The 26,620-nt window shown below is 60.7% G+C and overlaps 1 protein-coding gene across 1 annotated transcript; it reads left to right on the top strand.

Moving 5' to 3' along the window:
- The first annotated feature begins 3,016 nt into the window (after positions 1 to 3,016).
- ARID3C (AT-rich interaction domain 3C) lies at positions 3,017 to 23,252 on the top strand. The gene is made up of 8 exons (XM_086479917.1): positions 3,017 to 3,055; positions 3,679 to 4,008; positions 17,013 to 17,085; positions 20,776 to 20,959; positions 21,187 to 21,431; positions 21,747 to 22,016; positions 22,192 to 22,281; positions 23,110 to 23,252. The coding sequence occupies exons 1-8, from the start codon at positions 3,017 to 3,019 to the stop codon at positions 23,250 to 23,252; spliced, it is 1,374 nt and encodes a 457-aa protein (XP_086336043.1).
- Positions 23,253 to 26,620: the final 3,368 nt, after the last annotated feature.

Consider the following 26,620-nt stretch of genomic DNA (forward strand, 5'->3'; position numbering starts at 1 on the left):
CCCTTGGTGGCCATACCCAGGGCAGTGGGACACACTTCATCCAATACAGACCTCGGTGCTGTCACTAGCCAGCCTAGCCACATCCCCCAGCCCTGAGTGCTACATTGATCCAAGCACCCCAGCCCTCCTCCCTTGGAGGAAGGGACCTTCCCCAGACACCAGGGCTCCTGCTGGGACATGGAGAAGTCCCATCACCACGTCCGACTCATCCCACCCAGCTCAGCCTTCAGCCCCAGCTCCCTCCTCGCCCCAACGTGCAGGGGATGGGGCACAGCCCAGCGCAGAGGGTGCCAGCGCCCTGGGGTGCAACACAGCAGTACTGGGAAGGGAGGCTGGAGCCATGTGTGATAGGGTCTTCTGGAACGAGTCCTGGGGGGCAGCTGGCCCTGTGGGTCTCTCTGAAATGGGGCTGGGTCATATCTTCCCACAGGCAATTCAGCAGGAACACTGGCCAGCCACTGATAAACTGATGCTCAGGGGGCTGGCAAGAGCTGGGAGGTCCCTACCCCTGCGGCAGAGAGATGGGATGGGCCAGTGCGAGCTACAGCTGTCCAGCCCCAAAATGGGATGGCCGACAGCTAATTTATCTCCTGCGCAAAGATAAACAGTGCCCGGGGGCCCTGCAGGGTCGGGAGCTGCCCTGCTCTCCCAGGGAAGGGGTTCGTTTTTCCAGGAAAGCCTCTCTGGCGAGGATGCTGCACCGTTCTGGGTGCTGCCGAGCTGCCAGGAGCTCGAGGAGCCCCAGGGGTCACCAGTGCTGTGGCTGGGCAAGGGGCAGTTTCTCCAGAGATGCTTGCAGGGAAGCTGGAGAACCCAGAAGTGGTAGCTTTTCCCTACAAAGGGACACGGTGAAGGTGGCAGAGGCTCAGCATGGGCTGTGGAGCTCAAGAGTGAAGCCAGCTCCCACCACAGCCGTGGCCAGTGGCTGTTTCCTCAAGACACTCCAAGGAAAGGGCAGGACTTGGCTTGTACCAGCTGTCCCTGGCCCCGGCAGCACACAGGTGGCCCTGGAGGGGACAAAGCCAGCAGCCCTTGGCACCCAGAGCTCCTGTCACCCCGTGCCACCAACCCCCAGTGCAGCAGCACGAGGTCTCAGTGACAAGCTGCTCTGGCTGCAGGATGGGGCCAAAGCCACTGTCTGTTGTCCCCCAGTGTTGCAGGATGATGCTGCTCCTCATCCTCCAGGAATCCATGCAAGCCCTGCAGCTGCCCTGGCCGAAAAAGCCCAGGGAGGAGCAGGTGCCTCTTTTGCTCCTCCAAAGTTACCTCCGTAGAAAAAGCAATCAGAAAAAACTGGTAGGCAGGCAGGTGGAGGGGGAGTGCGGGGACAGCCTGTGGGTGCTGCTGGCGGGTGAAGCTGTGTAGTTCCCCATGTGCTCTGGCCCACCTGGGGCAGTGAGGTGCTGTGGGTGCATCAGTGGGTCGGGGTGCTGTGTGCTTACCCCAGCTTACACCCTTGTCTGACCTCTGGAGACATGCTTGATGATACCCTGGTGCCTCAGTTTACCCCGTTGCAAGCGGGAACACAGGGCAAGCCATCAGCACTGAATCCTTTCAGTGACAGAGGAGATGCATGGCCTCATCCTGCCCATGCCAGGCAGGGGCTGGGGCTCTGGGAGCCTGTTTGGGGGTCCAGGCCACGTTGCAGACTGACCTGTACTGGAGGCACACACAGCCCCCCTCAGGAGGACTCCCCAGTGGCCCCAGCCTGCAGACAGGTCTCAGGCCCCAGCATGAGGCGTGCTGCGGTGACCCCCCAGCTCCTGCAGACGGCAATCAGGGCTCAGCGCTTGGACCTCATCCAAAACACCCCTTTGCACCTGCATACGGATTGACAGCGTGGGTACACACACCCACCTCCCTGAAACACACGTGTGTGCACATGCCTGCCTGTGCGAACCACACAGACCCCCACCTCTCCCAAGGCAGATTGCACACAGCTACACGTGAGCACGCAAAATGCACACACACAGCTCCCCGCGTACACAGATCAGCACTTATTGTTATCCCCACAGCATACACACGCGGTTGTGCACACGCTGCACACACTCAGCCCCTCTGGCAATGCACACGGCTGCACATATGCACTCAAACGGCTCCCGCCGGGGCGTACGCACACCTTAAACGCAGCGTGTGCGCACAGGCACACACGCAGGGCACACTCCTGGTGGGTGTGCACAGGCACCCTTGCACACACACACGTCCAGGGTGCTCCCCTCTCGCAGTGTGCACAGACACAGCCCTGCTCAGGCTCTGCACGCACACGTGTGGTGCACGCTCAGCCGGCCCAGTGCTCGCACACACACGCAGGCACAGACCGACTGCACCAACGCACACACCCGAGCAATGCACTGCCTTCTCCCAGCACACACGGGTACCCACACATACACAGACCCTCTGTATATGCGCGCAATGGGTGCAGCACCCCCTTACATACGCGTGCCCAGACCCCCTGCACACCTCTCCTACACACCCCCTCTCCCCACGCACACATGCATGCATACCTGGACCCTCCCCACACCCCTCCATGCACTCCCCTCTCCCAGCACCCCCATGCATGCACCCCACACACACACACACACCCCGGCCCGCCCAGCCCCCTTGCGCCCCCAGCCCCATCCCCTCCCGCGGCCCCGCGCAGGGCGGCCCCCGCTCGGCGTTCAGCGGGCCGGTCCCGCGGCGATCCCCCCGGGGCTGCCGCAAGCCCGGCCCTCCCCGGATGACTCCCTTGACGTGCGCTAGCAAATGGGAGCGGGGAGGGGTGTTCCTCCCTGCCTGCCACTTGTTGCAAAAAAAAAAAAAAAATAAAAAAAGAAGGAAAAAAAAAAAAAAAAGGGACGAAAGAGAGAAAGAAAGAAAAGAGAGAAAAATCCCACCCACCCTCATCTGCTGCGGAATAAAAGAAATATCGGCGGGCGCGGCGCCATGTGAGCGGCGGGCCGGGACCGGGCGGAGCAGCCGGCCGTGCCCCCCGGGACGGCGGGGCGAGCCCCGGGCGGCGCTCGGAGCCGGCGGCATGGTGGAAAACCCCAGCCTGGCGGCCAAACCCGCCCTGGTGAGGGCCGGCGCGGCCGCACCGCGATGGGACGGGGCGGAGGGGCCCCGGTAGCGCGGGGGTGCACGGTGGGAGCGGGGTGGGGGCACCCCCGGCCGGACAGGCAGCGGGATGGGGAACCCCGGTGGGGAGCAGGAGGAGGGTGCCGGGAGGACAGAGCGCCCGGTGGGGCCGAGGGGGGGATCTCAGGCGGGACCGGGACGGTGGGGTGGGACTCGGTAAGAGACAGTCCCCGGTGGGACCGTCGGGGAGGAAGATCACCGGTAAGACGCGTTCCCCGGTGAGACCGGGGCGGGGGATCCCAGGAGGACACGGGTTCCCGTCGGACCGAGAAAGGGGGATCCCCGCAGGACAGCGACGGGGCTTCTGAGTCGGACCTGTCCCCGGTGGGAGTGGGGGGCACGGGTTCCCGGTAGGGCAGGGTGCCGGGTGGTCCCGGCGAGGGAGGCAGCCCCTCCGGCAGCGGGTGCCGCGCCCGGTGCGGCGGCGGCTCCGCGGCCAACTTTTGGGCAGGGCCCCCGGGAGCGGGGAGGAGAGCGGGTGGGGTGGGGGAGTGCTTCCTCCTTCTCCTCCTCCTCCTTCTCCTCCGGCGGCGGAGTTGAGGCCGTGCCCTGTGCCCGCAGCCGGCCGCCCCGCCGCGGGGGCCGGGGGCGGCGGGGGGGCTGCGCTTGGCGGCGGTGATGGAGAGCCTGCAGCGGCAGCAGGCGGCCCGCCTGGCCCGCGGCCCCGACGGCGCTCCCCGACGGCCCCCGGTCGAGCCCGGCCCCGGGACGCCGCCCGCCGCTCCCCGCCGCCTTCCGGCCCCGGGCCCGCGCCCACCGCCCGCCGCCGAGGGGGAGGAGGAGGAGGAGGAGGAGGGAGAGGAGGAGGAGGAGGAGGAGGAAGAAGAGGAGCCCCGCGACCCGCCGCCTCCTCCGCACCACGAGTGGACATACGAGGAGCAGTTCAAGCAGGTAGGAGGCAGCTGCCACCCCGGCGCACCGGCACCAGCACCGACCGCTCCATCCTCGGTCTCCCACCACAGCCCTCAAACTCGGGGTTCAGCGCTCCCTGAGTGGATGCTGCTTGTGCCCTCCACTGCCCCCAAACCCTGTCTGTGTTCCACCCTAAATGGGCAACCCCACTGCCCCAAGCCCCCTTCAGTCCCACCTCAAGCAGACATTCCCAGTACCCCCATTACCTCCAGACATTATTGCCATGCCATCCTAAACTAGAACACCCCAGTCCCCCTGCACTGCCACCAAACCTCATCCCAGGCAAGTACAGTCAGTGCAACCTAGCACTGCTATCCTGGAGCCCCATCCTGCCCCAAATGGCTATCTCCTGAATGCACCTCGCTGCCCCTTTCCCTGAGCTCTGTCGCACCCCAGCAGGCATGCTCATGTGCTCCCGATCTCCCTGCCACCAAGCCCCATCTCGCCCCTGCTTCATGTCCTGCACCTCCTCGCTGTTCCCTATGCCTGTCCCCAGGCCCCGCAGCACCCTCAGTGTGCAGGCACCTCCCTGACCCATGCAGGCTCCATCCCCGGAGCTTTCTGTAATGGATGAAACAAGGTGACCCCTTTCCACAGAGGTTTTGCAGACACGAACAAAGGTGAGGGCTGTGGTGCATGGTCACACGAAGGAGCCAGCAGGCCATGGAGCTGAGCTCCCCCGTGGCTCCACGAGAGCCGGGGCGTGTAACGGCTGGTCAATGCAGCTCATTGATTTCCTACATGGGCTGGAGGGAGAAGCATGTCAACCCTGTCACCTCACTCCTGGTGGGCGTAGGGGAAGACCCGTGTGCCACAGAGAACTGGTGCAGGGACAGGGCACTTGGGGCTCGTATACAGGGTGGAGGAAAGGCCTCTCTGTATTTAACGTGTGTGGATCCTATCCATGCTGGGTTGTGTAAGCCCTGGTTCACACGCAGTGGGTGCTGCTCCGTGCACAGGTGTGAGCGTGGGCTGCACAGTCCCAGGTCGCGTTTGTGTTCCCCATGTGCTCAGCTTCATTGTGGGGGGAGAGAGGGGTGATGCTGGTGGCAGGGTGGGTGACAGGGAGGATGTGGCCAGGGGATGGAGCAGGCAGAGGTGTCACTGTACAGCTGGTGTGTGGCTTTTTAGGAAGGCACTGCTCAGGGGGACAACAAGACAAGGGGACTTACTGGCTCAATCCATAGTGGCTCTGACAGGAGGGGATGGGGGCAGCAGCGGGGACCTGACTTTCCGCTGTCGCGGGGCCATGCCGTTGCCTTTTCTGTTTCAAGATTGCACAACGCGGTGTTATTCGGAGGAGCCAGTGCTGCGGGGCGGCTGGTACGGGTGCAGGCAGGGTGCGGGCAGCACGGGCCCCGCAGCCGTGCCCGGGGACGCTGCCAGCACCCGACGCTGCCTCGAAAGCAAGCCGGGGAGGTCCGGGGTGGGTGCACTGAAGGGGCCGAATAGCTCGTCCGGGAAGTGTTACGTTACACCCCGCTGCGCAGAAAAAGGCTGACTGTCCGGTTCCCGGGGTCAGCTGGGAGGTGGGAACCAGCTCCTCCCTCCCGGGCCTGGGGAGGCTTACTGCAGAGAAAGCATCCCCGGCATTTCTCGTCCTTCAGCCTCACACCCTGCCTCTGGCTGGGGCTGCCCATACTCCCTGTGCGGGGCAGGAGCAAAGCCAGCAGGACGGTGTCGATACCGGAGAGATAGATGGTGGGGGAGCTTGGGGTGGGAGATAAATCCTGCCACCACTTCATAGGGTGAGAGCTGGCTCCTTCCGTGCTTGTTCTGTTCTTTTTCTCCAGCCCTGATTGGAAAGGTGATGGATCCCTGCTCCAGGGACCCATATGTGGGTTTCCCACCTGGTGGCATGTCCCAGCCAGCCTAGGGGACAGGAGGATGTCCAGGGTGCACAGGGACAAGGGACTCAGTTGCCTCTGGATGCCTTATACAGGGAGAAGGGAAAGGATTTACTGGGAGCAGCCCTGCCCTGCATTTGCGTGGTGCTGCTGTGTATGGGGTGGCAGTTTGGGGCAGGCTGCAGTGCCAGCTTGCCTTGGGGTCTGCAGGGTGGCTGTCATTCCTTTCCCTCCTCCCCTGTGATCATCTGGGAGGGGATGTGACCCTGCCTGGGAGGGGACATAACCCTGCCTGGGAGGGACGTCTCACCTCTAGGGCTGTGTCTTGCCCAGCCTGGGGAACAGGTTCTCTGCTCTCAGCAGGGGCTGAGTGGGGAGGGTGGCCAAGCTCCAGCTTTTGGAGGTTTCCTAGGGGCTGGGCTGTGATGCTGTGGACCTTGGAGGGTAGTGGGTGCCTGCTCACAAGCTTCCAGGGCACTGACAGTGTGGGTATGGGGGTCCTGGAGCTGGGGAGAGACCCCATGATGGCCGGGGCTGTGTTTCCTACTGGGACCCCCTGCTTGAAGCTGCCCCATGCCAGCACAGCACTTCTGGCATCACTCAGGATGGGTCTCAGGGTCTGTCCTTGCTGTCATACTTCTGGGTGGGGGTCACAGCCAAGTGAACAGGGACCACCAAATCCAGGCTGTTTTGCAGAGGGTGGGCAGACAGCCACTTCCCCGGCTCTCTGCAGCAAGGAGGGGGCCCTGATGGGGATGGGAGGCTGGTGCAGGACCAGCCACGAGGGGTTTTCTACGCAGGGCAGTGGTGTTAAAAATGGGAGCAGAGGATGAGGCTGCAGTGGAGAAACCCATTGAGGGTTAACAGGCAAATGCTGCTTTGGCCAGAGGAACATTTTGGGGAAATATCCCTTGTGTTTGCCCTAGTTTTATATGTTTCCCCAAGGCGCTGGTTTGGGGGGCCTGGCGGGACCTTTGCTCTGATCTGGGAGGCCTGTTCTGATGTTATGGGGTTGTGAGACCCCCTCACCCCTGCCTCTTGCGTCAGCCCCCGGCGCCGGTCTATGTACACTTGATAAGAACACATGGGTAGAGACTTGGGCAAAGGTCCGAGAGGTCTCCCGCACCCAGCGCTGTGAGGCAGCCCTGGCCCTGGGGTGGGGAGCACCAAGTGGGATCTGACCATGCACTCTCCATGAACCCCCTTTTCCCTGGGGATGGGGATCCCACCAGGTTGTAATGCTGTGTCACATGTTTGACTTGGAGGGCACTAGGAAGAGCCTGGCATTGCTGGTGCCAGCTCAGCCCCATGAATTCAGGTTTCACCCCTGGGGAGCCATGCACACACGTAGGAACAGGCACCCTGGTTTCCTCCAAGCGATGCAAGAGCAGTGCCAGAACCTCTCCGTGCCCCGGCACTGCGGGAAGACTCGGGGCAGGAGGGACTCAGGCACCTGGGTTTTGTGCCCAGCTCTCTGGCAGCAGAACATTTGCTGGCAGGAGGCTGCTAGGACCCTGCCAGCATGTTCAGACCCATCTTTTTTTCGGTTGGGGGGATCAGGACCCCCCGGAGCTCCTTCCTTTCTGTCTGGGAGCAGCTTGGGGAGTGAATCCCAGCCCACCCTTTAGGGACTCCTAGGTGTCTGGTAGCCTCAGCAGTTCATTTGGGGATGGCCAGCTTTGCTGGCAGCTGTTTGCCATCATCCTTGGCCAAGCATGGTGTGGCTGTTCCTCCTCTTGCTGTGGTGCTGCTTCTGCCCCATCTGTCCTTGATGCTGGCAGTCGCCTCTTGCAGCCACCTGCCCTTTATGTGCATTTGGGGGGGCTCACTGGCTGTGAACGCACGCGCTCACATCTCAAAGCCTGGAGGAAAGTGCTCCAAGTTGGCTGCAGCCTTCCTTCTGCCGTGGACATCTGGCCCATGCCTCGGGGTCATCCTAAGGTGGGGTGGCAGGGCCCCTGGTGCCTGCCTCCTGACTCTGTCCCCAGTCTCTGTCCCCATTGCTTTCTCCTGCAGCGTTGTCCCTGCCTGCCAGGGAACGGAGGTAGCTCAGGAGGGGGAGAAGAAAGTGATGTCCCTGCCCCAGCCACCCACCACCCCCTCCCGCCTTGCTGCCTCCTGTGCATCTTCAACCCAGGTGCAGGAGCAACAACCGCAGGGCTCCCAGAGCTAAATTAGAGGGTCTCTGGTTACATTGCAGAGATGGGGTGGGAAGGGTGGACGTGGTGTTTGCTCCTGTCCACAGCTGCCTGGGGGCGTCTCGCTGGCAAACCTGCAGGCAGAGCTCTGCCCCAGGGCTGGGACCACCTGCAACGGGAAGGCGGCGGCAGCAAGGCTCGCTGTGCTAGTCACTGGCAGCAGCCGGTACAAGTGTGGGGGCACGGGGCAGGAGCGGGGGGCTGCTGGGCTACAGCTGTGTGTGTGTATGGAGCTGTTCTGGGCATGTGTGTGTGTGCATATGGACCAACGTGAGTGCATAGATCCGTATAAATGCACATATAAGTGTAGGGGTGTGCCCATGTGTGTTTGAGCCCATGTGAGTGCTGGTGAGTGCATGTGGACCCATAAGGGATCTCACATGTGTACAGATCCCAGGGAGACCCTATGTATGTGTATGGATCCATGTAAGGGCCCAAGTGTGTATGTACCCGTGTGAGGGCTGGTAGGTCTATATCAACCTATATGAGTGCCCAGGTGTGTATGGAAGTGGCCAAGTGTATATGGACCCATATGTGTGTGTGTGTAGGGGTGTGTGGGGGACCATGTCTGTGCCCACATGTGCTTGCTATGCTCACAAGGGTTGCACACACTTCTGTGTGTAGATAGGGACAAGTGTAGTGTCCCATTGTGTGTGGGCACTCCTGCGCGTGTATGGACCAGTGTCTCCACGTACAGAGCCAGATGGACCCATGGGTGCTTGAGATAGGGTTTGGGGGCTGAGCTCCCCTGCACAACCACCCCTGTGCCCCTTGCCCCAGCCCACTGTGCTGAGCAGTCCTGGTGGGTGCCAGCCCCCTGCTGCCCCCCCCGGGCCCTTTCCAGCCCCACTGCAGTCTGGGGGATGCCAAGAGCTGTGACACCATATCACAACTGGGGGGGGTCCCGAGGGCTTGCGATCAGGGGCTCCAAAGAGGAGGTGTGAAAACTAATCAAGGGTGTGAGAATAAAGGCGCTGCAGGTGGGAGAGGAGCACCAGCAGGAACCCCCACCCCATGTCTGCCCTCAGGTCCTTTCCCGGCTGCCACCCTGCAGATGTGAGTGGGGAATTTGGGGGGGGATGCACCCGCTCGCTGACTTGTGCCCCTGCTAGTCCACTAATTGGTTTAATAATGGAGGTAAATCCCCTGTGCCGGCAGCAGGGCTGCGGTGGGCAGGTGGGATCTGGCCCTGAGGAGGTGAGATCTGCTCCCGCTGGGGTGCCCACGGGGATTTTGCAACTGCATGGGGGTGTGGGAGTGAGCTCAGCTGCGTGGGAATAAGCATGGATAGGGGACAGTGTGTATAGGGGTGCGTGAGCATGCAGAAGAGAGAGAGCGTATAGGGAACGTGTGAGCATGCATGAGGGTGTGTGTGTGTGGCGGGGGGCTGCGGGGGAAGTGTGTATAGAGTTGCATGAGTGTGCACAGGATGTGTGTGTATGTGCACAGTGGGAATGCATAGGGGGTATATGAGCATGTATTGGTGGTGTGTGTGCACAGCGGGAGCGTGTAGGGGATGTACGAGCATGCACAGCAGGTGTGTATGTGTGCACAGAGTGTATAGGGGAGGTGTGAGTGTGCACAGAGTGTGTGTGCAAAAGGTGTGTGTGGGTATAGAGAGTGTGTTAGTGTGCATGTGATGTGTGAGTGTGCACAAGGAGGGTGCATAAAGGGGACGGATGAGTGTGCACAAGGAGTGTGTGTGGACAGAAGAGTGTATAGGGGGTGCATGGGCATGCATGGGGGGCTGTGTGTGCAGAGGGATAGCACATATAGGGCCTGCGTGAGCATGCAAGCGGGGGGCTGCTTGCTCAAGGAGAGTGTGTCTGGGGGTGAGTGTGCACAAGGAGAGCATGGAAACGATATGTGCATGTGCAGACCAAGCTGGAGGCTGTGTGAGTGTGTGGGTGGGGGTGCACTGGGTGTATGAGGGTGAGCATGCCAGGTTCTGTACAAGGGGGCTGTGGGGACCTGTCTGCTGGGGCACAGGGCACCCACCGGGGATACCTGCCCACGTTAGTAGGGCTGTGTTCCCTGCTGTAGGCTGCAGCTTGGGGCAGCTCTGTCCCGGATCCAGCACCCACGTCTCATGTCCGATGGTGGGGCAGGAGTGAGCACCAGCCCCAGACACCCTTTCTGCTCGGGCATGAGGCTCTTCCAGAGCCACAGGCAGGGGCTGGGGTTGCTGGCACGGGGAGGGGGTCACCAGCCCTTCCTCCCTCGTCGTCCCTTCAGAGCAGCCAGAGGAAGGGGATGGGGCCAGAGGTGCACCGGGGGTCACCAAGCACCCGATGCACATCCCAGGCGTGTGCACAGCCCCCTGAGGTGTGCACCCCATACTCACCAACCCGGTAGCAGGTGTGTGCATGCATAAACCCTCATGTGTGCAAGCACATGCTCTGTGTGCACACCCATGCACGTATAATGGGTGTGCATGTACATGTCACTCAGGGGACACCTGGTGTGGTGCTGGCATTGGAGGGGGGTCCCCTGGCTCTGTTCATCTTGGGAGGGATGGAGGGAGAGATAAGGATGAAGAGGGAGGCAGGGATGGAGAAGAAAGCAAGGATGAAGGGGGAGGTGGTGGCGTGGCAAGCGCCAGCAGGTCAGGGAGGTTAACCCGAACAAATCCCCTCATTGACTCCCTGCCTGCTCAGCCATGAACAAGTAACAAGGGGCCGATCACGGGGGACGTGCACTAGCTGGGAGCCAGGACCCCACCCAGCTGCAGGGGCCGTAGATGGTGCCCGCGGTGGCACCGCACATCATGTTTCCTCTGGCTCCAGCTTCTGAGGGAGCCATGCTAGTGCCCCGTGCCTCAGTTTCCCCTCCTGTGAAGTGGGTTGAGGAGGAAGCTGGGGACCCTGCGAGCCCCTTCCTCTGCTCCTGTGGGTGGGGGGCTGCCGTCCCAAGGCCAGCGCCACTAGCAAACAGACGCTCACCTTGCGTGAAGCCGGGTTAATGTTTGCAGCAGGCAGCTCTCCCAGGAGCAGCGTCGCCTGCTGTGGCAGGGAGGGGGGTTTTAATAACCTGCCAGATCCGACGCATTATCAGTGCTGATTAAACCTGCTGCCCTATAAAGCGCCGTTAAATATTAAGCATGATGAAAGGCTTTGAGGACGGAGCTGCGGCACTGGGAGAGGGCTCTGGATGGAGGTGTACAGCCACACCAGTGGGGTGACCGCTGAGGCTGGAGATGTTGGGGCGAGTGAGCACCCCGGCGTCTGTCAGGGCTGTGGGGTCAGAGGAGCAGCCCACCCCCCGCAAGAGCCGGTAGCACCTTCGAATGCAACCGGCGTCCGGGCAAAGCTGTCCCGTAACCATTAACTTATTAACAACTGGTGGTGGAGGCGAGCAGTGGCTTGCAAGGTCAGGGGGTGGTTTGTGCCCAGCGGGGAGTGAACTGCCCCCCAGCTCTGGCAATGGGGATGGGGGGGGAACCTGCGAGCCCTCATCTCCTTTGCGTGTGCCACCTGGCTGCAAAGGCTCTGACCATGGGCAATGTTGGGGTCCCTGCACCCCAGGGTGCACAGGGCTGTGCATCAACTGGGAATAGCCTGTTCCTGTGGTTGCAAGCCTGAAGGGTAAACTGAGGTACTGATGGCTTCCTTGCCCCACCTATGCCATCACGATGCAGGGGAGGACACTGTAGTGTCTGGGTGCCTGGCTGAGCACCATCTCCCCCGGGAAGGAGCCAGAGACACTCAGCTCAGAGGTGACAGTGGTGCTCTGGAGGGGTGTGAAGACTCCAAAATAGCCCATCAGCAGTCGACCACCCATGGTGTGCGACTGCACCCGGGGGGTCTGAGGGGGTGCATGGAGATGAGCATTACCTGAGCTCCCTGCGTGAACAGCGACCAGATGGAAAAATTAGCGGTGTGCCTAATCAATGTGGTGCATATTAAGCGGCTCGGGATTGAGAGGGGGATGCAAGGCCGGGGGAGCCAAGCAGGGTCCGGGATCGATACGGCTCATATTAAGTGGATTAAATCCTGGTTGCTGATCCGAGCCCTTGCTGCCAGCAGGAGGTGGCAGCTAAGCGGGGTCTGCGGGGCATCCTGCTGCGATCGCTTCCCATGGCAGCAGGGCCATGGGGGGGACGGTGGTGGGGGGGGGGGGCTTGCTGGTGCAGGACAGCCTGGAGATGCTTGGGGGGGTAACTTAGCATCTCACTGCATCCTTCCTCTGCCTAGGGGATCAGCTGGGCTAAGAGGTGCCAGGGACCCCAGCCAGGGACCTACAAGCCCCCCGGCCCTGCCTCCGGGAGAGGCATCTCCTGAGCCAGTGAGAGGTGCTAACGATGTTGTTTAAGCGCAGTGAGGAGGAGCGGGAGGCACGAGGTCTATTCGCATCCCTTTATAATAAACCGTGTTCGACCCACTGACCTTTAACATGCCTGACAAGCCCCGTTATCCCCATCCCTTAAGGAATAAAGATGTCACCATGGCAATGGGATGACAGGAAGGAGTGAGGTCCCCTGACCTGCACCCAGAGTGGGGTGAGGATGAGGACACCCTACTTTGGCCCTGCACCAGCACCTGAGTGGTGGTGCCAAGTGGAGGTGGAGTGGTGCTGGGGGTGCCGCGGCTTTTGGGGGGGACCAAGCACCACGGATGGGGTCCCCAAGGTCGGCAGAGCGGAGCTGCACTGAGCACTGGCGGGATATTGATCCCCAGGCTTGGCAGTTTAATACTTCTGTTTATAGAGGAATATAGTTACATCGATGGTGTTAAATGAGTTACTAATTATATCAATACAAACACGATTAAAAGGGTCCTTGCTCATAGGTCACCGCAAGCAGGAGCCGCTGCTCGTGTTGCACAACTGCCCCCGGGCATGGCCTGCCCACTGCTCCGAGGTGCACAGTGGGGGGATGCTCTGGGGTGGTGTGTGCCCCCACAGGGTGGGGGGTGTCCATCCGGGGGTGGTGTGCCTGTCTGGGGTTCTGCATGCCCGTCTGGGGCTGTGCGTGCCCGACTGGAGTTCTATGTGCCTGTCTGGGGTCCTGCATGCCTGTCTAGGGCTGAGCATGCACATACCAGGTTGTGTGTTCCGGTCGGGGGTTGTATATGCCCATCTCACATTGTGTTGTCCACGTGGTGTTCTGCGTGCACACCTGGGGTTGTGGGTGCATGTATGGGGTAGTGCATGTCTGTCTGGAGTTGTGCATGCACATCTGGTGTGCATGCTCATGAAGGGCTGTGCGTGCACGGATGGGGTTGTCGACGCTCATGCGGAGTTTTGTGCACTCGTGAAAGGCTGTGCATGCCTACCCGGGGTTGTGCGTGCCTGAAGGAGACTGTGCACGTCCAGACATAGTTGTATATGCCTGTGCAGGGTTTTATGCCTGTGTGGGTTGTGTGTGAGTGTACAGGGTTGTGCACACCCACCTGATGTTCTCTGCCCCCATGCAGGGTTGTGTGCTCCAATGCAGGGTTGTGCATGCTTGTGCAGAGTTGTACATGCCCATGCAAGCCTGTGTGTGGCCCCAGGGGGATGTGTGTACACGTACAGAGCTGTGCACACACTTGTGTGGAGCTGTGTGTGCCCGTGAGGGGTTGTGCTCACTTACATGGGGTCATGTATACCCTGCAAGGTTGTGCACTCTAGTGGGGTAGTGCAAGGTCATACAGGGTTGTGCATGCCTGTATAGAGGTGAATACACTTGCACGGACTTGTGCACACCCGTGTGGTGTTCTGTGAGTCCACGTGGGGTTGTGTACACCCACGTGAGGCTTGTGTCCCCCCACAGGGATTGTGTGTGACCCTGAGGGTTGTGATCTGCCTCTTAAATGGTCAGTCCCCAGGTGAGGCAGGAGGGGACCACGGTGCCCACTCTGCAGCAGGAGGAGGATGGTGACTGGCAGGGCCCGGAGCCCTGGGTAAGGGATGGAGTTTGCTTCTTCCTCGGGGCTGGGGCTGTCTGGGGGTCCCTCCTTGCCTGGAGGCTGCGGCAGACCACCACCCGTGCCATCACCCATGCCACCCCTGTGCTGTTATCCATGCCACCCTTGTGCCACTCCTGTGAACCTGTGACTCCTGAATCCCACATCCAGCCTTGGCTGGGACCCAGACCACCCCCCCCCCCATCAAAAAGAACCCTGCAAAACCACCTCCTCTCCAGCCTGAGCATCCCCAAATCTCACGGGATGCCCAGTGCATCCCTGATGCACCTGAGGGCCCTGCCAGCTGGTCCCCTGTTACTCAGCTCTGCTCTTGTCTCTGCTTAAAAGCTGACCTTTGCTCCTCGTTTGATGTAACGTGTTTTTGCATCTCGGTGCTCCACAGATAAAAGGTTAGAGGTTAATAAATGGTGGAAAAATAGATCCCAGCACTTGGAGGTCACACCTGTTTTGGGGGCTGGATGCAGTGGCGGCACACACTGGGTAGGATCCTGCCTTCTTTGGTGGCAGGAGTGGCACCCTGGGGCTTGGCAGAGGCATGGGTGCAGGAGCCCACCCATTGGATTGACTCCCTGGGAAGGCAGTGGCTTCGTCCTGCTGTAGGATGAGCAGCGGTTGCCAGTTTTGGGGGGTTTGCTCCTGCTTTGACAAGCCAGGAGATTGCGGGGAGGTGGAAATGGGCTTGCTGTGGAGTGGTGGGGGTTGGATCCCTGCTGCAGACAGGGAAATGCAGACAAGCCCTGGCTCACACAGCCTTCCCAGGGCAGAAATCAAAGCAGCCCCCTGGAGCTTTGCTCCAAGCCTGACCTAGTTACCTTAATTGATGGCTTCAGGAGCTCCTGGGAAAGGGTGGGAGACGGGGAGGGGGCACAGAGTGGGGCAGGGAGCACCATGGTGGAGGGGAGGAACAGGATACTGGCACCCAGGGGTCAGGGCACCCCGACAGCACCCTGCTGCAAGGAGGAGATGGGTAAGTGGCACCTAGAGGGCAAGGAAGGGGCAGGGATGAAGGACCATGGAGTGGCTTGGAGCCAGGCAGTGATTACCCATGGGTGTGGTGGGAGACTGACGGTAGCACCCATAGACTAGGTTAGGGACCGGCAGTTACCACCCATCTGTTAGATGTGGGACAGCCAGCTGGCACCCAGGGGTTAGACGAGGGACTATATCAGATGTGTCTGTCTGGTGATGGGAACTGTGGGGTGTCTGTAGGAGCATCCCTGCATCCCCACATCCCTGTGTGTCCCCATGTCCCCCCGATCCCTGCATCCCCATGTCTCCATGTCCCCCAGGTCCCTTCATCTCCACATCCCTACATACCCATGTCTCCACATCCCTGCATCCCCATATCCCTGTATTCATGTGCCCCCACCGCATCCCTGCATCCCGCCCCCCCATCCCCACATCCCCACGTCCCTGCAGCCTGACATCCCTGCAGCACAGCTCCCTTTATCTGTCGGGTGAACGATGTGCTGTGTGGAGGGGGGATGCTCCCTTTCTATTGGTTTTTAACGGCCTTTCCCAGCACAATTGTTTTTTAAACGACTCTATTTTGTGCCTGACTTTGTTTTCCAGCTTGCATTTCTTTGTATATGTTTTGGAAATCCATTCTGGACTGCTGAGTTTTGTTTCTTTTCAATGGCTTTAAATTCTTGCCGGGCTTGCTGGGAGGAATTGGTGTCTATAGCGCCTTCGATTGGTGCTAATTTTTCCTTCATGTGCTCTGACTTTTACTGCTGGGCCATCGATCTGGCGGGCTCCAATTTGTCATGGTCACCCAGGCACTGTGCTGGAATCAGGCAAGCCCTGGCTTTCGCACGGAGCCAGCACTGCGTCTCCATGGTGTAGGGGCTGCACTTGCCTCCCCAGTGCCGTCTGTCAGCTCAGCCCGGGGGGTTGCATCCGTGCGTCCGGACCTGCACCCATCTGACACATGGAAGTATCCTCACAGCCGTATGTGTGCATCTGTGCAACCACGTGCGTGCTCACTGGCTTGCACACACATCGGCTCACACAAGTGCTGGGACACACGAGCACCAGTGTCAGTGCACACATGGCGCTGCACTCCCAGGTTTCTGCTCGTACGCTTGCACACGGTGCGCACACATCAGGCTTTGCACGCACGCACTGTGGGAAGTCCTTTTGCCTTGCAAGGACGTGTCACTGCTGTGCTGACACCCTGGTCCCCGTGCGCAGATGAGGAAAGTGGATTTGAGGTCCCCACACCCGGCCCGGGGGGATGGCTTTGGGGTCATCATGTCCAGCTGAGGGAGGAGGATTTATCAGCGTCCCTTTGCGGAGGTGCCTCACGCTGTCCTTGGCCGTCGATCAGGCCCCGTCTTGTGGTGATGTGGCTTGGGTCATGCTTATCAGGTCATCGATAGCCCTGTCACTCTGGTCAAGCAGGGCAGCCTTGGCGCTTGCAGCTCTCTCGCTAGCACCCAGCACCCTGGTCCTGCCAGCTCACCCTGCCCCGGGACAAGACCAGCGTCTTTGCTGCGCAGGTGGATGCATGTCCCTATGGATGAGGATACTGATCCCATGCTGGGACCTGGTGAACACTGGCACTGGGCAGTGCTGGGAGGCTGCTGAGCCAGAGCAGGGCTGAGCATTCCAGTCCCAGGGACCTGCCTGGGGTCCCAGGATTTGCTACTGCCCCTTCTATATTGGCATCATCTTCCTGGGCTGAAACACTGTCGTTCATCCCTCCACCTAGGGAGGCAAGGGGCAGCGGAAACTGAGGCACAGGTGCAACAAGGGTCTGCAGCAAGGGTGCAAAATAGTCAGTGGTGTGTGAGGAGCGTATGCCAGGCCCCAGGCACGGGGAGAGCCCAGCACTGCCAGCATGGAGGGTGCACTGGGCGATCCTCTCCATGGCGCTGGGAGGGCCCCTTGTTGCTGTCAGAGCAGGCAGGTGATGGGGCCAGGGGTGATGCCGGGTCGTGGCACAGGCAGGGTCCTGCCCCTGGCACTGCCACCTCTGCCGCTCACACTGCACATCCAGCAGCACTGACCCCTCTTTCTCCTGCCCCCAGCTCTACGAACTGGACGAGGACCCGAAACGCAAGGAGTTCCTGGATGACCTCTTCGGCTTCATGCAGAAGAGAGGTAAAGGTGGGTGGCTGGGATGGGCACCACTGGCACCGCTGCCTCAGCTGCTTGGGGGGGCTCAAGGGGTGCAGTCCAACCAGGCTCTGAGCTGCTCGGGGTCTCTGAGAGCCCCCCAGGCAGGTCCTACAGTGCCTCCCTCCTGCACGTCCTACACCCGTCAGATTTGCCCCCATTGCCCAGGCAAATCCCCTGCCACTGCCCGAGGGGCTCCCCTGGCCCCCCCCCCCCCCCCCCCCCCCGAGCTGGGTCTTGTGGTGATGCCAGTTGCCGATGCCCGATGCCCGTTAGCACTGGCCAAGGGATGCCCACTGGCCATGCCCGGTGGGGATGTCCATTAGCACCCCTCTTGGTGACAGCCATGAGCAGAACCCGTTAATGATGCCCATTCGCACGACCATTTGCAGGGCCCTTTGGTGGTGCCCCTGAGGGCTCCCCGTTAGCAGTGCTCGGTGAGGATGCCCACGACCGACACTTCTTGGAGTTGCCCATTGTACTGCAGGAGTAGGGTCAGCGGTCTGGGCAGTGCCGGGCATCCAGGGGTTAAGAGCTCGCCAGCCAGCCGCATTGGAAATCTTTGCTATCGGCATGGGGGGGGGGTGGGGTGGCGGGGGGCAAGCGGGCTCCTGGGGACTCGATAAATGCTTTAACCTTCGCCCTCCCCATCCGGGCCGGCGACAATTAAAAGTTGCCGAGCACGGGCATGTGGCCGGCCGTATTAATTAGAGCCTTTTGCTGGTGTGTGGATTAATGAACATGCCGCTCGATAGCCAGTAAACCCCAGGCAGAGGTTAATGCCGAGCTAATTAACAGTGGGGAAGGCTGGGGGGTGTGCAGGAGCGGTGGGGCAGGCTGTGTGTGGGGTGAGGGCAGAAAGGGGCAGTTGCCCCCAAACTGTGCCCGTGGGAAGGGTGGTGAGGGTACCCGTCCGCCTGTGGGGTGTCAGTGATTGACTTTTGGGTCGGGCTGAGACCCCACAAACTCATTTCACTCAGGGCTGTGCTGCAGGTGGCTGGCGCAGCCGTGGGGCTCTCACTGGAGCCCAGCTGGAGGCGTGCGGGAGGGTGTGTATCACCCCATGGGTGCCCCTTGGTCCCCCTGGCGCGGGGAGCGAGTGGGAGCATCAGCACTGCCTCAGACCCCCCGGTATCCGTCAACCACAAGATTCATGGGCTGTTCTGCGGCTTCATTATCTCTCTTTCCAGAGCTAATTAACTCCCTCGCCATTGGGGCCGGGGCTAATTAAGCAAGTGCATGGTGGTGCGACGAGGAGGGAGGGAGCCCAATGCTTCCCTGCCAATGTTGCTCCTCATCCCTCTGTGTCCTGCTGTCCTGCTTCTGTCCCCTCTGTCCTGCGCCTCCTCCAAGTGGGTGGCATCCCCCCAGGGAGGGCAGACAGGTGTGGGTGTGCATGCACGGGTATGCATGGATCTGTTAGAGGACTGGAGGATTTTGGAGATGGGTAGCAAAGAGAACGGAGACAGAGGGGTTGCGGGATAGGGACAACATTCCATGGATCATCAGGAGCTGACTGAGAAGCAGCATCCATGAGCCAGCGCAGGTGCTACTGGGGCACCCAGGGGTGCATGGGCAGGGGGCTGCGACCCCCAGGCTGTGTCACTAGGGTGCCGGTGGGCCAGGGGGGATTGATGCCTGCAGGGTGAGCCCTAATGAAAGGGGCTACGTCCCCCCTGCTGTCTCTCAGAGCAGTTTTGGAACTGGCATTGGTCAGCGGGGTGGAAGATTAGCAGGGCTGAAAAATGGGTTGGGGACAGCTGGGAGAGTCCTGTGGTACAGGGCAGGGACACCATGCTACTGGGGCCATGTCACCTACATCAGATGTGGGGCACTTCATCCCCACGCCCCAACCTCCGTGGCACTCCAAAAGTGACAGGCTGGGACATAGGGTGACTGTTTCTGCGTTTGCTCACTGGGAGTCTGCAGGGCCCCCCCATCTCTCTGCCAAGCTGAGGGCCCTGCTGATAACATGGGACCATTAATCAATCAAGGACCTAATTGCAGCACTACAATGGCTGCATTACCTCCCTGGGCTTTTGTGCCGCTCGCCCTGGCCAGGGCCATCACTCTGTGGGGACGGAGACAGGTCCCTTTGTCAGCAGGACAGGCACCGGCCACCCGCCCCGCACAGCCTCGAGATTAATGGTGAGCCGCTTTCGTTAGCTACCACGCCTGGGGAGAGGGGAAAGAGAAAAGAAGTCTGTGGGCCATCGATCGCAGGCTGAGACCCTGCAAACTCGTTGGCATGTTGGAATGATGGGGAGCCCACGAATCGGGCCCCCCCGAGGTGGTGCGGCCAGTGCCAGCAGCCCCCAGGCAGGGATGATGAGGGACTGCCTGCAGATACCGAGTCAATATCTCTGCATTTTTCCCGGGAGGATAAACTCCTCTCCCCCTTCCCGACCGGGCGAACAACACAGACACAAAAAAAAAAAAAAAAAAAAAAAAGTTAAATGAACTCAGTAAAGGAATAAAAAGAGCTCATTTTTCAGGCTTATGTGAAGAAGCTGAGCCAATATCAGGGCCATAAATTAGAGATGCTGGAGGATGGTGGTGAATGACAGCTTCGTTTGAGGGGTGAAGCGCAGCTGTGACAGCCTTCCCTGGCCAAATGGATGGCTTTCCGATACCGCCTGCGCCCCACCACCCCGCAGGAGGAATAAATATGGGGTGTGATGGGACAGGACAGGATAGGATGGGATGCTTATACCTCCTCTGCCCTGCTGCAGCCCCCAGCTGCTGCCTGGACCATTGCCCTGAGGTGCCATGGGGCAGAGCAAGGCTGTGGGGCTGTTTGGGGGTGCTGGGAAGGTGGGGAGGGCATTGTAACCAGACCTGGTGGCTGTGGGGACCATGCTGGTCCGTGCTGGGCTTACAGACCCCTGGTGACCTCATGTCCCCTTGCTCCATGGCCTCGGTGGGGGCATGATGCTGGGGGACCAGGTATCAGGGTCTCTACTGAGGACACTTGAAGGGGATTTGGGGTCAGGTCTCTTGAGGTAGGGCACTGAAGTCCTTTAAGCAGTCAGTGAGCTGCTGGGGGGGATCTGTGGGGTGCAGAGCCTCCCCAGGGACTCTTAGGGGAGTCCCTTTCTATGGGGCTCAGAGGGAGATTTTTGAGAGAGAAAACCTCTCTATAGGGAGGTTATAGGGTGAGTCCCTCCAGAAGGCTTACAGGGGGGAGTCCCTCTTCAGAGAGGGTCATAGGGTGTGTCCCCTTACAAAGTTGAGATGGGGTCTCTGTGTGGCTCTGAAAGGGGGTTACAGAGAGAGTCCTCCCTGGACGCTCTGAGAGATTTTGGGGGGAGGTGCTCTGCGGGGAGCTCTAGGAGTTGTGAGGGAACAACCCTCTCTAAGGGGCTCTGGAGGAGGCACTTTGCCCATCCCACTGTGCCCAGAGCGTACCCGGACCCACCGCCAGCTCCATCAATGGGGACGCTGTGCCAGCATGCTGGGGTCTGCCCTGCTCACGGGCATGGTGCTGCTCTTCCAGGCACCCTGTGGTCCTGCCTGCACCCCCCATGCCCATGGGTGCTCATCCAGGCATCTCCCCTTGTGGGGCAGCCGGTACCTGCAGTGGCAGTGGGGACAAGGTGGGGCCGTGTCCCCAGGGAGGGAGGGTCACCGCGGGCTCATCCTACACCTTTTCTCTCTCCCGTGTGTGGCTGGAAGGGACGCCCGTGAACCGCATCCCCATCATGGCCAAGCAAGTGCTGGACCTGTACACACTGTACCGACTGGTGACGGACAAGGGTGGCCTGGTCGAAGTCATCAACAAGAAGATCTGGAGGGAGATTACCAAGGGCCTCAACCTACCTACCTCCATCACCAGCGCTGCCTTCACCCTCCGCACACAGTGAGCACCTGGCGGTGGTGGTGGTGGGTGGGGGGCACCTACCCTGGGGCACCCGCTGGCGCAGATGTTCCAGAGCCCCAAGCGGGGTCCAGCATGCAGTGTCCCAAAAAGGGGCTGGAGGGCTCTGCCGCTTCCCGGGTGCCATCCCCACTCTGGTCCCTGCTCAGCACAGTGCTCTCTGTGAGGCATGTAGTTCTGGATCTCATCCTGGCTCTCTCCCTGTGCAGGTACATGAAGTACCTGTATCCCTACGAATGTGAGAAGCGGGCGCTCAGCTCTCCGGGGGAGCTCCAAGCCGCCATCGACAGCAACCGTCGGGAGGGACGGAGGCAGACTTTCGGCACGGCGCTCTTTAACTACTCACCGTCTGGCACCCCAACCCTGCTGGCCTCCCCCAAAATGCCTCTGCCTGCTCTTAGCATCTCCACGCACAGCTGCGGCCAGCTTGGACAAGTGCATGCCGTTAAGAAAGGTGGGTGAGGAGCGTATCTGCCCCGTGGTGGGCATCTCTTCCCAGGGATGGACACTACTCCAGCAGTAGTGTTGTCACCTGTCTGCTCTTGCCCTTTTTGCCTTGGGGGGAAAAAAAGGAACATTTTTGTTCATTTAGTCCCTCTCTGGAACTGAGAAAGCTTTATTTCTCCTGGCTTTGGAGAAGGACCAAGCGCAGATGCTGGTGGTGGTGGCCTGCCCTGACCCATGCTCCTGGAATGGAGGTGGCACCATCTGGGGATGGTGAGATGGGGTGGTGATGGGGGGACCTGCTGAGCTCTCCTGATCGTTGCAGAGGATGGCGTGCTGGCAGCAGCGGTGCCAGGGCGCATTGCTATCCCGGTGGGACTGGCCGGCCACCACTTTGCAGCGGCCCAAGCAGCAGCTGCCTCGCAAGCAGCAGTGCTGGAACAGCTGCGGGAGAAGCTGGAGACAGGGGAGCCCCCGGAGAAGAAGGTGGCCCTGACGGTGGAGGAGCAGCAGCGGCTGGTGCAACACGCACTTCAGCACAACCTCCTGGCCGTGGCTTCCCAGTTCCCCATGAACGTCAAGATCTCCAACCGAGGTAGCGAGATGCAACACCTCAGCTTGGGTCACCCCATCCCCTGGCACCCCAAGAGGGAGCTGCAGTAGCTGGAGAGGAGCGTGGATGCCTGGAGAGGCCAGGGCCCCACTTCTCTCTCGGGCAGGTTCTTGTTTCTGTTTCTGTTAATGCTCATATTGGTATTTCCTTTCCCCAGATGACAGACAGGAGACCGCATTGAACCTGTCCACCAACGGCATTAGCAGTATCAACATGTCAATAGAAATAAATGGAGTTGTCTACACAGGTAAATAGAAGGGCCGCTTGGCCCGTGTAATTGCGGCTGGGAAATCCAATAACTTATAGCCACTGCCTGGCCAGCAAGTCCTTCCTTCAATCTGATGTCTTTACTATAAAATCCATTGTAATGAAGTGGCAGGGCCTGGAGAGAGGGGGCAGGAGAAGGAGGGGGTCAGCAAGGATGGAAATTGGCCCCCAGCAGGGGCTAGCATTGGAGGGCCAAAGTGGGGGAAGGATGGATGGATAGATGGATGGATGGATGGACGGACAGACTCGGGCTGAGAAGTGCAAGAAGGCTCCTGGCGTCATCCCCACTATGGAGTCCTGCAGGCAGGACTTGGATTTGGAGTCACTGTGTTGCTGGTGTACCCAGAGGGTCTCTGGCTGGGTGTGGGGATTGGCTCATTGCAGAGTATGGTATTGCGTGCCGGGGAAGATGTTGGGGGGCTTTGCTGGAGCAGAGGCTGCTTTGGGGTCACGATGTGCACCTGCCTGGCTAAGCAGTTCATCCCGTGCCCCCTAGTTCCCTGCCTGCCCTGCTGAGACATCCCCAATTGAAATCGATGGCTTTTCCTTCAGGACTTAAATATTTAACAAGCTGGAAAGGTCAGGACTAATCAGCACAGGGGGCTGCCAGCCAAACAGTCTCGGGCCACCCCACTGGCTGCCCCATGTGGATGAGGGCGGCTGGGCCCGGGGGGGCATCAAAGGTGATGGGGGGGGCTGGAGCCCCCAGGGGTGCTTGTCGCACCCTCCTCAGCCTGGGTGATGGGGGCCAGGCAAGCAGAGCCCCCAACCCTGGGCTTGCCCTAACCCCCTTGCTCTTGCTCCCCAGGTGTCCTGTTTGCCCGCCGGCCCCCGGCCCCCCCGGCACCCAGTGGAGGAAGCACCCAGAGCCGACCGAACCCCATGCCTGCCCCAAACCCACCGCTCCCAGCCACCTCGCATGGCCACACTCCCACCAGCACCTCCCTGTAAGGGAGGTGCCCCCCAACCCTGAAAGCAGCTGGGGATCCCCAGGCCCTGGAGGACTGAGCTGTGGGACCAAAGTGGGATGGGGGACCCGAAGGTGCCTCTTGCTGCCATACCAAGCTGTGTCCATGCAAGGCCGTGAGCATCCATGTGGCCCCTTTTGTCCCTTATCCCCATGTGTGGGACCCCTTCCCCAGGTGATGCCCCACCCCCACACCCCCCCCCCCACTGTCCCCCCCCCCTCTACAGCTCCTGCCTGCCCTGCTACCTGAGGGACCCTCTGGCCCCGCATGCTGTGTCCCCTACACGCTGCAGCCCCTATACCCACCTCAATGCATGCACTACAGCCCCTATACACACCTTGATGTGTACACTGCGTCCTCCACGTTGCCACACTCAAGGCACACACTGCATCTCTTACATACGATCAACCCTATACGGATCTCTATGCATACTGCGTTCCTTATAACACACTCTTGATGCACACACTGCATCCCCTACACATTGCGTTCCCTATACACACCCCCAGTGCATGCACTGCATCCCCCGTACACACCCTTGGTACCTACATTACGTCCCCTATGCACACCCTCAGTGCAAACACTGCAGTGATTATGGGGATACACTGCAGCCCCTATAAACTACAGCCCCTGTACACTGCATCCTCTGTATACTGCACCCCCTACCCACTGCAGACCCCCCCTACTCAGCTCTCCTGCACTGCCTGGGCTTGCTGCACCCACCCAGAGACACCCCCAGGGTCCTAGGTGCCCCCTGGCCACCCCAGGGTGATGGCACCTCAGCCTCCCAGCTCCTCAACTTGGAGGGGGTCACCCTGGGGGGCAGACACTGGGGAAACTGGTGGGACTGGTGGGGGGGAGATGGGACAGGTTGTTAGGTAAGGTGGAGCTTAATATCGGAATCGGGCTTGTGCACTGGGAGGAGCTTTGTGGTGGTGGCAGGGCAGGGAGGCCCAGCAGAGCCCACCACCACCAAAGACTTCCCAGATGCCAAGGTTGCCAGCTGGAGGGCAGAGAGATGAAGGGCACTCTAAACTACCTCGTTGAGGCCAGGCGGGCACCTCCTCCACCCGCTTGCACCCCTGGGTGCCAAAGCAGGCGAGCGTGGAGCAACGCTCACCTCTACCTCAGCACAGGAGGCCTAGGCTCGGTGCCACTGGGCTCCCCCTGGCACTCCCACCGCAGCTGCGCAACTCTATGTATCTATTAAAGGAAATTAACTGCTGAACCAAACCAGTGTTGGTGGTATGCATGACCTGGTGCCACCCACCAAGCTCCAGTGCCGAGACTGGGGACAGTTTGGGAATGCAGGACACCCTCACAGCCTGTGACACCTTGGGGTAGCAGCTATAGTGCCTGAGGTTTCACAGCCCACCTCATCTTTGCCTCCAGTGCAGGGTTGTCTCAGTTTCTGGGGGCTCTGGGTTGCAAACAGGTACCCTACACCTGGTAGAGCACTCGAGCATGGGCTGGATCAGACTGGGCACCAACTCCAGCTGTGCCAGCCATGCCGTGGGGCTGCCTGGCCCCAGAAGCAGCTCACCCGTGGGTGGGGACCCTGTTCGGCTGCCTGTGCCAGGCAAGGAGCATGGCTGTGGGTCTGCTAAGACCATGGTCATGGGGCTGTGAGGTTGCACCAGGCGAGATGGAAGCAGTGGTGGGCCAGCCTGGCACCTGGGCAGTGCCCACAGAGGGTACAGGTGACCCAGCTGGAGCTGGGAGACAGGCGCACACGTGGGTGCTCAGGCGCGTGTATGGGTGCACATGGGAAAGCACGGAGATGTGCAGGCAGCTGAGTCACCACACTTGTCTGCGCATGCACATGCACATGCACTTACACATGCACTTGCACACGCACTTGCACATGCATGCAGCCAACCACACACATGCAGAGGCACAGGGGGCTCCCATGGGGACACACACGCACGCCAAGGCAGCTGTGAGGACAGACCCCCCCCGCCCCGTCACCTACGAAGCCAAGTCCTTGGCGCTCCGAGGGGACAGAACCTCCTGTTTCAGAGGTGGTCGCCGGGGACACCCCCAGCCCCCCGGGGGCAGTCCCAGCCCCCCGGGGGCACCCCCAGCCCCCCGGGGACACCCTCAGCCCGGGTCCCCGGGCCCAGCCGGGCGGCGCGGGCGCTGTCCAGGGTGCTGCAGCCGCGGTGCCCGTCCCGGACCCGGCCTGGGGCAGGGACACGGCGGGACACACGGCGGGGACACGGGAAGGGGACACGGGAAGGGGACACGGGACCCCTGCGGAGGACTCGAGGGGCCCCGTAGGTGCGTGCATGCACCCCCCGCCATGAGAACGCGGGGGTCTGTGAACGTGGGGGTGCAGGGGGTGTGTGTGCACACACCAGGCTGCAGCGGGGTTCTGTGAGTTTGTGAGTGTGCCTGTGTGCACCCCAGGCTGCCGGATTGTCCCAGGGTGTTTGCTCTCGGGTAGGGGTGCCAGGGTGTGAGACAGCTAAGCCCCAGCACAGAACTCCTGCAGCCAAGGCACAGCCCACCGAGCAGAGCCGGAGTGGGATCGATGCAGCCTTAATTGGGGTCTCGTGTCCCCTGTCACTGCCAGGCAGTGCTGGCCACAGCTCATCGAGCGCCAGGGCCCCGGGGAGCCGGGAGGGCACACACGGGCCTGCATCCTCGTTACACAGCTTAGGGGGTGTTGTGTGTTGCCACACTCCCTGGGGTCTCAGAGACACAGCTGCTGTCACCTCAGTAACCAGCCCTGATCGATGCCCACTTCCCGCATCCTGCAGGGACTGTAATTGTGCGGGATGGAGGAGATAGAGAATATGGGAACGATCCAGCCGAGCAGGAGGAGTGCTGGATCTGGCCTCAGCACTGGGCTGGGGGCAGGCAGTGCTGTGGCTTCAGCCCCATTCCAAGGCTTGTGGGCTGGATGGGACTCTAAAGGGTGGATGTCCTCCAATACCAAAGCCCCCCCAGTGCCTGAGTCCCGGGAATGCCCAAATTTCTTACCTTGGGGAAAGGGGTGATCTGTGACCCCCTAGCATGGGCACTTGTGTGTTCGTGGACATTGCTCATCACACTTGGCACAGGCCACAATAGAGCCAGTACTCTCTAAACACAGACGAGCACTGTGTGCACAGCCCCCAGCCCCTTCTGCAGCCCCTGGCCACTTCTGCTAATGAAGCCATCTCTATTTGTTGCCTTTGTGGAACAAAGCACAGCTCTTCCTCTCTGAAGATCCCTCTTCCACAGCCTCACTATTGATCTCTGGGAGGAAAAAAGGCAGAGCACATGGAGCCTCAGCCTGCTCCCCCTGGCCGAGTGCTCTGCACAGCTCCCGAAGAGAGATATAGGGGACCACAGGGGTTGCTGGGATCC

This window comes from Leptosomus discolor, chromosome Z, assembly GCF_034619465.1.
Source record: "Leptosomus discolor isolate bLepDis1 chromosome Z, bLepDis1.hap2, whole genome shotgun sequence".
In the NCBI taxonomy this organism is placed as follows: Eukaryota; Metazoa; Chordata; class Aves; order Leptosomiformes; family Leptosomidae; genus Leptosomus; species Leptosomus discolor.